At 51.0% G+C, this 9,587-nt stretch overlaps 1 protein-coding gene and 1 long non-coding RNA gene across 4 annotated transcripts in view; one reads left to right on the forward strand and one right to left on the reverse strand.

The window, feature by feature from the left end:
- Nucleotides 1–246: 246 nt before the first annotated feature.
- Nucleotides 247–9,587, reverse strand: part of Marchf10 (membrane associated ring-CH-type finger 10) — a 92,821-nt gene continuing 83,480 nt past the window's right edge. For both annotated transcript variants that reach the window (XM_031352430.1, XM_031352431.1), the window contains exons 11-12: nt 3,842–3,884; nt 247–628 (exon numbers count right to left, since the gene is read on the reverse strand). In XM_031352430.1, coding sequence (XP_031208290.1) covers nt 573–628; nt 3,842–3,884 — 99 coding nt within the window. In that variant the 3' untranslated portion in view covers nt 247–572. The remainder of the gene's footprint in view (nt 629–3,841; nt 3,885–9,587) is intronic.
- Nucleotides 2,625–9,357, forward strand: LOC116077713. Of its 2 annotated transcripts, none has more exons than XR_004113304.1 (4): nt 2,625–2,924; nt 8,124–8,237; nt 8,579–8,768; nt 9,155–9,357. It is a non-coding gene; the product is annotated as an uncharacterized LOC116077713 (long non-coding RNA). The 2 variants fall into 2 exon arrangements; XR_004113305.1 differs by lacking the exon at nt 2,625–2,924 and adding an exon at nt 4,572–4,779.

Below are 9,587 nucleotides of genomic sequence, written 5' to 3' on the forward strand. Positions count from 1 at the left end.
GCCACATACACACTTTCTCCGCAAACCAGCTCTGATCTTTTTTAATCACCCTAAGTCTCGTGGGTCTTTGATTACTGAATCCACACCCACAGCTGATCCTAAGTGGACTCACTTGGCCCAGCCCAAAGGAGGCTGAGATGTGTCACACTCTGACGTTAGGCAGCAGGAAGAAACCAGGCGAATGGGGTAGGAGGTGGGGTGGAACTGGGGACTGTCAGCGTAGGAGGAAAAAAAACACAATACAGATGGGAGAATAAAGTCAGTTTACTGAATGCATGGCTCCACTCCACTCAGGGTGGGCTGAGGCCTGAACAGAGGGCCTCAGCATTGGGAGCCCAGGCTGCTGGGCTGAGGGGCAGCCGTTTTGCCTGTGCTGGCTGGGATGGTCCCTCTGGCTGCCCATGGATGCTCAAGCCAGATCCCCCAGAAGGAGTGGCACGGGTGAAAATGGTAACCGCGAACACATTGGCTTCAGTTTCAGTAAAGAGGAGGGAAGAAGGGAGGCACAGGGGGACACAGAAAGGGCTTCTGGGTGGAGAGGTCTCTGCTGCACTCCACGACCAGCTCCCTTGCTAGATGACCCGGCCTGGGTAAACGTTGCTTGCATTACCATCTCCCGACTCGGAACCTGGAAAGCAAGACCATCTCTCAGGCTGCAGGGCCACAGCAACTGGGGCATGACACCACTGCCACTCTTTGTCCCACTCTGGCCTGGGACAGTGTCGGGGAACAGACTAATCTGGGGACTGCCCACACTAGGGCTCCAGCTGGGCAGGGGCAGCTGGACTGCATGCTGTTCTAGGAATCTATTTCAGATGCCGGTCTGTGATAAAAGTTTGCAGACTGAATAGTTGGTAGAGCCCTCGTCTTCTCTCAGAGTGATGTTCCTGACTTAACTCTACTGCATGGTGGTGACAAAGAGCAGGGCAGGGTGGCACTGGGAGTGCCAGAAAGGTCCAAGCACAACAGATGGGACAGGTGAGGGCTTCTCCTTAGTCTTGGAGAAACTCTTGTTCTCGTGGCTTCCTTTTGTCTCGGTTTGAGGAAATGTTCTCAGACTAGGTAGAAAGGCTTTATCACAGTAGAAGTGCAGGGAACTGGAGCAAAGGACACCTGGCCGTTCACATCCAGACCCTCTCAGCTCTGTTTCTAGTCTCAAGGATGCCCCAGCCACTCCAGCTTTCTCAGCACCCCCACCCACAGAGTACTCTCTCCGAAGGCTGGGAGCATACTGGAGTTGGCCCTCTTGCTTGCCTGGTTCACTCATCACCTGCATGCATATCAGCAGGTCATGAGCCCTCTTCCTGGCCTTAGTCTTGGCTCCGGTGATGGTGATCTGTGCCAACTGGGAAGCAGCTGTCAGAGAAGCTGTGTCAGGAGCCTGGTCACAGCTTGGCTCACACATCTAAAGATCTGCCTGAGGTGCCCTCTCCTCAGTGTTACTGATATGGGGGTCTTTTGTTCAGGGAACGGTGCCCAGTAAGAAGGCTGACTTGGGCATCCCAGGGCCACAGACAGCTGGCACCTTTGTGTCGCCCTCTGTGCCCTGATGGTTTGTCCTTTACCTCGGTGTTTACCTGGACTGAACTGGGATGGCAGGTCACAGCTGTGACTCGGGGCTGGCAGGCCATATTAACCAAATGCTGCCAAACCAGGTGAGTCATGCCAGGCTGTGGGGACCAAAGAGGAAGAATGTGGCCCAGGGGGAGGGATGGCCTCTCCTGGCTCTACTTCTGATGCCTGACTTCTGTCTTGATAGTGGCTTTGGCACAAAGACAAGGCAAGGGCTATCAGTGGTTAATCATCGAGGTCAGTATGTTAGTCCCGCTTGTCCTGGGCTCCGTACAGCCTGGATTGACTCTTCCCCTCCCTACCAGTACCTGGGAAGTATAGGCTGAGAGAAGGTAGAAGGAACCTGGCCTGTATTTCCAGGAGAGAACCTGATGCCCTGTGGCCTGGTGCTGGGCCAGCTCCCAACTGAGATAGCAAATGAATGGCAAACAGTCAGAGTGACTGTCTGTGTGGGAGCAACGGAGAAGAGAGGGAAACGAACACCCGTCCTTCTCTGTGGAGACTTTTTTTTTGGGGGGGAGGGGGGAGTGGTGTTGGTTGAGGCAAATGCCCCGGACTTCACGATACAATGCAGCCTGGGATGGAACTCACCACAATCTGCTTAGGCCACCACGCTGCCAGCCTAGATTCCTTTCTAAGCATCCCCTGGGGATGCTTTTACACTCTCCTAGGAAGAGCAGCCTCCTGTGACGCAGGTTTAGAAGCTAAGGCTGCCCTTCCGTGCTTCGACCCTGGGTCTGGGGGAGCCCCCGCGGGCTGCAGGATACAGCGGTCGCACGGGGCACTAGGGGGCGCCCCTGCCCAGCCGAACGCCCTCGGACGCGCCCGGCGCCGCAGGTTCCGAACCGGGTAGCGCTGCGGGCATCTCGGAGGCGGGGCGGGGCCGAGGCGACAGGACCCTCTGAAGGTCTCCCAGATGGGGACCAAGCCCTGCTGCCTGTCACATCCCTGTAGGATCGGAAGGCTCTCGCCGAAGCCACGCCGAGAACCCGTGCGCTGACGCCCGGCCGAGGTGCGGTCCTTGGGAGGTGGCGTGTGCAGGCAGCGACACAATGGTCTTTTAGACACCTTACCGCCGCCTTCCCGGCTGCACCCACGCGGCAAGGCCGGAGTCTGGGGGCGACTGCGCGGCAGCCCTGAGATCTCGCTCAGTTTGCCTGGACCCCACATCACGCAGGGATTGGGGCTCCAGGAGTTCCTTTTGTATAAAGAAGGGCCTTCCCGGTCTCTGAGCACCGCGAGCCTGGCTCCCTAAGACTGCGTGCCCTGAATAGCAAACTGGCTTTCCTAGGGTTGCAGTCTTGGCCCCACCCTGGGGAGTTCTGGACTAGTGCAGTGTCTCTTCTGGTCAGGTATTTATTTGTGAGGGGGGAGGGGAGGGGAGGGGTCCACAAAGCATCCCTGCAATGGGCTGCATCAACCCTGCCTGTGGGCTGTGCATAAAGACACATTCCAGAGCCCCACCCCACTGCTGAAGTGGAGTCTGTGGGAGGGCCCAGGAATCTGTGTTTAGGGTAAATTCTCGAGATTGTGGATGCCAGCGTGGGAATCACTCTCCTAAAGCTTTCAGGGCAGGGCAGGCTTTTGTAAATTGTCTCCTTGAAGAATCCAGAGAGACCCAGTTGTGACATCCTTCCAATTCCCTGTGACACTTATTCTCTCTGTGGACAGAGTCTTCCTTAAGGCTTGCCTCTGAGCCCTCTGCTTTAATTAGGCTCATCCTCTCCAGGGGGAATTTCCATGGAATAAAAAACCCCTCTGAAGGGGGCTGGAGACCTGTTGGCTTTGTTCAACCTCTGAATCCAATAGACCCTCTTGGTGTGCTTAATGGCATCAAAATCCAATCAAAACACTTGCTTGTCAAAAGAACGTTCTCTTTGGTAATGGCTAACCAGCCTGCTTTTAAGATCCGGGAAGGAAAAATCCCAGGCAGGATCCTGGCAGGAAAAAACAAAACAAAACACCCAACCAACCCTCCATCAAGGGCTGGATGCCAGAGGATGCGGACAAGGAAAGCACTCTCTTCCGCCTTGTTGGCCCTTTCCCTTGGTTTCAGGATGAATTAAAAAATCTTATCTGCTCCACATCCAGCCGTCTGGATTGATTTTTCAGCTAAGCCTTTGCTTCCCAAGCTTTGTGGGGTTATTTTTGCCTCTGGGTGGTGGTCCTAACTTCCTTCCAGGTTGTTAGGTTCAACATAGGAGCAGAAAAGGAGCAACCTAGCAGACACCCTGGGGGGGCAGGACAGGAAGGACCCCCCCAAACCTACTTTCATTTTCTTCCGGTCTGGGTTGTGGGTAATTTCTTGACAACTATGAGAGAGAAGACAATGAGACATGAATTGCTTTTACAATGCAACTGTGAACAGATGTATAACTCCCTGGCCTCAGAATGTCCTAGAACTCCCTGTGACTCGCCAAGGCGCTCAGGATCAGGGCTGCTTTTCTGCACCAATGGAGATCAGCTTGTCCCAAGGACAGTGCAGTGATAACCCGGGTCACCTCTGCTGTTTTGGGGCTTCTATATTTGGCAGTGTGAACAGACTCGCTTCCTTTCAGCAATTGATCTGAATAGCAGAATCCCTTTCTGATGGTCCCGGCACAATTTACAGGCTGCAGGGAGGGAGGCTGGGCTAATTGGCCACTTGCCTCACCACTGGCTTTTAAACAATCACTTGTATTCTCTGCTCGGCAGGAAGCAGCAGACCCATCCAGGCCCTGGGCTCTCTTTGTTCTGACTTTAAGGCATTTTATGCCACAATAAGAAATGCTGTGTACTCCGTGGGAGCCCATTGTGCCAGGCTGCAAGGATGTGGACCCTGATGCAGGGGGCTTGGTGCTATTTCCCCGGGAAGAACAGGGACTTTGTGACAGGCTGAAGACAAAATAAGGGATGCTGGACAATGTCACAATGTCGCTGGACAATGTCACAATGTCACTGGACAATGTCACTGGTCAACTCCCTGGACAGGGTGAAGGCATCTCTTGTCCACAGACTCTTTTCTGTGCCCAAGGGAGGGATTTCATCTAGAATAGCAGGTCCTGGTTACCTGTGGCTTATACATTAGATATGTGGTACTAACCTCGGATGCCAATGCTCTGGGCAGCCAGGGCAACCTCACTCTGCCCTGAGATTCTGTGTCAGGTGCTCAGAGATACACATAGACATCGGACCAATCCTCTCATGTCCCTAGGAATTCCTGTCCTGGTGAGCAGAGATTGTTTTCTAACTGTGGGTCAAACCTGGTCTCTCCATGTTTGGGTAGATTTGACTCCTTGAGGCAAGAGTTTCTGTTGTAGGAATAGTTGTAAATGGGGATGTGCTCTACAGGAATGAACCTGCAGCACCCTGTCTGCTTCCGAAGCCAGCCAGTGTGCTCCCTGACCTATGGTACCACCCTGGCAGAGGACAAGGGGAGGGCACTCTCTCCTGATGACACCAGTGATCAGAGACAAGAATCAGACCAGGAGGAAGGATATGATGGGGCTTCTGGGGAAGCTGACCCGAATGGAGTGTCCTGTGTGGGTGTGAAAGGGAAATCCATTTAACTTCACCATCCAGACCAGACTGTGTCCATCAGACTACAGGGCAAGCTAGGGTGCATAAACCAAGGCTGCCAGGATCCTGTGGTTCTTGAAGATGCTCCTGCCACAGGCACCTGAGGAAGGGCTGGCCTTCCGCGGGTACCTTCATAGAATAACACCAGTGCTTCCTTCAGCTCGTCCTCTATGTGTGTGCACACACACACACACACACTCATGCACACACATGCACACACACATGCACATGCAAACACACACACGCGCGCACACACACGAGCACTTAAGCACACAGTGGGGGGAGGGGGAAGAGAATATTATCACCCATACTCTCTGCTGGGCCCCTTATCTCTTTATGCCACGCAGCTGGTTTCTTCCAGTCTGCCCTCCAGGTGTCTCCTGCATTTATCATTCAAATACCAGGATGTTAGGCCCAGGCTGGAAACTGTCCAATAGCCTCCAGAGCCACCCCTCAGCCTTTCAGCCCTATGCCCTAACTACACCTCAGGCTCACTTCCTGCTTGTCCCTACCACATGCCAGTCCCTACCACATAACTTCTTGACATCCTCTGACTGTGCGGGTTCCCATATCTCCATGCTGTAGGCATTTTGCATGGGACATACTTTCCCAGCCCACCCACCCCCATTCATCTGCCACGATCTTTGAGATTCAGGCTAAGCATCATCTTTGCTTATCAGCTGACAAAAGCCATGGCAGCGACGTTGCCAAAGCAGGAAGGACGGAGGGCAAAGGGCACACCCTGTGGGGTCAAAGGTCAGGCTTTCCCAGGAGAACAGGAGATCCTGGCTGGAGATCTGCCCTGGAGAAGTGTGTAAAAGTGGGATGAGAATTCCTCGTTTCATCTCCTCATCTGCTATGGTCTTCTGTCACAACACAGACAGGTTTGGGATCCTTTGGTTATACATGAGCGTTCTTGATTAGTTAACGTATTTAAAGATTTGTTTTATTTTTAAGTGTGTGTGTGTGTGTGTGTGTGTGTGTGTGTGTGTGTGTGTGCACATGAATGCAGGTGCTCTTGGAAGCCAGAAGAGGGTGTCAGATCTCCTGGGGATGGAGTAACAGGTGAAAGTGGATGCTGACAACCAAAATTAGTCCTCTGTAAGAGTAGTCCTTCATCTTAATGGCAGTGCCATCTCTCCAGCCCCATGTGCTCTTTCTGTAGATGCTGAGCCCCTTATAGGCATCATTTGTCTTCATTATTTCTGTATTCCCAGGTTATAATTTAGAACTCAGCACACAGTAGGTTCACGGGATAAATGAGTATCCCTTGAATTCTCTCTGCAGATGTGTACTGTCCTTTCTCTAGAATGACACTCAAGACTTGCTACCAGGGAGAAATAGGTTCTGATTCAGGAGTCCCTGGGACTGTGAAGCCCGACTGAGCATTTATTACATACCAGACATTTTCCGGGCACCAGAGACTCATCGTTCCATGCCCAAGTTGATAAAGAATAACCACACACCTCACTGTAGCTTTCTTTGGCACCCAGTGTCCCTGGAATATATAGTGCCCAGTGCATGGTTTGCAGTCAAACCTGGGCAACCCTGTGTCTAAAGGAGAGGCAAATTTAAAAGGCCTGGTTTTATCTTCAAACAGCACGGAAACTGTCTGTTGCTGGGACCACTGGAAATCCAGAGAGGCCCAGCTTCGGAAGATGTGGTCTTGCTTTCACAGTCTGTGTGTGCTCGCTGGGCCTGTGGGTTCTCCAGTTATTATTATTATTATTATATTGTTTTTACTGTTAGGGCCTAGGTAACTGTTGCCCAGCCAGCCTGCAATTTTTACTAATGTTATAAGGAAACTTTCTCTTAGGCTGTTTCTGCTGTTACTAGGAAACTTTCTCATGCCCAAGTTGATTACATATTCTGTTATGTTCTGTGCCCTTGGAAACCAATCACCATAGAAGTCAGTAGAGCTGCTTTGTATAGTGACCCATGATAAGTTTGGCCCTGAACCAACCACCCAGCAGCACTTCCTGACCTGGGTAGAAGATTTTATGGTATTTGATTTTATAAGCTGCCCCTGGAATGGAACCCAACATAAGAGAGATACCCACACCAATATAAGAAACTATTTGGAATAAGACTTCCATGTTGAGTAAAGTTTAAGTTCCCAAGACCTCCCTAGGAACTGGCATCCTACTTGGCAGAAAGAGACATGCATGTGGGCAACTGACATCCTGGTTGGCAAGTTAAGACATGAATGTTAGATAAGGCAAGTCCCCTGCCGCGGTTGAATACCCCAACCAATGGGAGCAGGATAAGTGTACAACAAAGACATGTTCCTAAGGAAATCCCCTACCCTTAAATCCTGATTGGTGGAATAATTTGGCACAGATGTTGGTGAATTTTAGGCTTAAAAACCCTGTAGGATCTTAACTCAGCTCTTGAGCCTGGATTGTGGCCCCGATCAACCAGTCCTGGGGCCTATGCTTCACAAACTATCCATCTCCGACTGAGGTTGATGCTCATATGGTTTGCAAGGCAACTCCTGGACCCCAACATTATAGATATATGGATTTTGTCTCTCAACTTGACCTTAAGACCCTCAAAGGAAGGGAGGTGGAGACGTCAGGGTGTCATATCAGGTCGTACAGTCACTTTCTTTGATTGAGCCCCATCTGTGAGAGTTAGTTTCCATTGCTGGCTTGATTAAGAAGCACCCAGGGTGTTAATGAGGCTCACCATGTCTGTGAGGGAGGAAAGCCCCCCCCTCCCTGTGAGTGGGAGTGGAGCCATCCCATGGGCTGCTGTCCAGGACTAAATAAAGAGTAAAAGGAATCAGGCATGGTGACACACACCTTTACTCCCAGAACTTAGAGATGGGGAAGCAGGAAGATCTGTGAGGTCATAAGCCAGCCTGCTTGATCTACATAATGATTTCCAGGCCAGGTGGGGATATGCAGAAAGCTCTTACCTCAAAAAATAAAATAAAATAAAATAAAAAAATAAAAGAACAACGCCACTATTCATCTCTCTGTGCTTTCTAGTCGGCTGAGATGTGAGTACATTTTCTCATGATCCTGCCACCATAGACAAGCTGGTCTCACCACCATGTGCTTCCTGCTCTATGGAACATATGTCCCCTCAAACTATGCACCAAGGTAAATCCTTCAGCTGCTGCCTGCCTGCCTGCCTGCCTCTGTCTGTCTGTCTGTCTGTCTGTCTGCCTATCTGCCTGTCTGCCTGTCTGTCTGTCTGTCTGCCTGTCTGCCTGTCTGCCTGTCTGCCTGTCTGTCTGCCTGCCTGTCTGTCTGTCTGCCTGTCTGCCTGTCTGCCTGCCTGTCTGCCTGTCTGTCTGTCTGTCTGTCTGTCTGCCTGTATGTCTGTCTGTCTGCCTGCCTGTCTGCCTGTCTGCCTGTCTGCCTGTCTGTCTGTCTGCCTGTCTGCCTGTCTGTCTGCCTGTCTGTCTGTCTGTCTGCCTGCCTGTCTTTACTTTTTCCAGGTATTTTATCACACTGATGAGAAAGTGAGCTATCTATCACCTTAGCCTCCAGTAGAGCACAGTGCACGCTGCATCGAGGATGTGACAGTCACCCTCCTTGAGAGCCTGTATCACAAGGTCTTGTCATGACACAAGCAAGAAGCCTGCTATGGAGAACTTTGCCAGGCCCACTAACTAGCAAAGGAGTGAGGTGTCTCTTCTGATTCAGTCCATCCCCTTAAATATTGAATTGTGCCTCTGTGTGTGTGTGTGTGTGTGTGTGAGTGTGTGTATGTGAGTGTAGTGACTAGGAAGGCCAGAAGAGGGCGTTGGTCTCCTAGCGCTAGAGTTAGGCTGTTGTGAGCCCCCTAATGTGGGTCTCCTGCTGGAGCAACCCAACTCTTCACTGCTGAGCTGTCTCTCCAGCCCCCGTGGAAGCCTCTTCACTGGCTATTTATAACCAGTGACTGCTTCATGCTCGGAGTGGGTGAGATGTGTTTCAAGGTTTCTCAAGTTAAATGTGAGCTGGTGGTGAGAAACTGGTCCCTTCCGCTCTGGTTCCCAGTTTGCCTCTGACACAGCTTATTCCTCTTCCAGAATGATCTGCCAGAAGTTTCCTGAGCTGCAGTGCTGTAGGGCCTCGATTTTCATCCATGAGACTCTACTGTCTGTCTCTGCATATTTGTTTTGTAGCCTCACTGGTTGATCTTGCTTCTGTTTGCTGGCCATCTGTGACCCACATCAACCCAGATGCTTTGAAGTTAAATGTGTAATAAAAAAGTTCTTTAAAAGATATGGGATTATGAAAATGAAGTCACAGAAATGTTAACAAAGGACCATTTCCTGCTTCCGGTACTTTTCCTTTTCCTTTTTTAAAAGAAATATTTCTATGAAGAATTTATGTCACCATTAAAACCGTGGGAGGTTAGGGAAGGGCAGGCCTGGGTTACAGAAAGGGTGAGATTCCTCCAAAGACAGGTTGGCAGAAACCCAGCCCTGCGTTTTTTTTTTTTTTGTTTTTTTTTTTTTT

The sequence above is a fragment of the Mastomys coucha genome, unplaced genomic scaffold (genome assembly GCF_008632895.1).
Source record: "Mastomys coucha isolate ucsf_1 unplaced genomic scaffold, UCSF_Mcou_1 pScaffold5, whole genome shotgun sequence".
In the NCBI taxonomy this organism is placed as follows: Eukaryota; Metazoa; Chordata; class Mammalia; order Rodentia; family Muridae; genus Mastomys; species Mastomys coucha.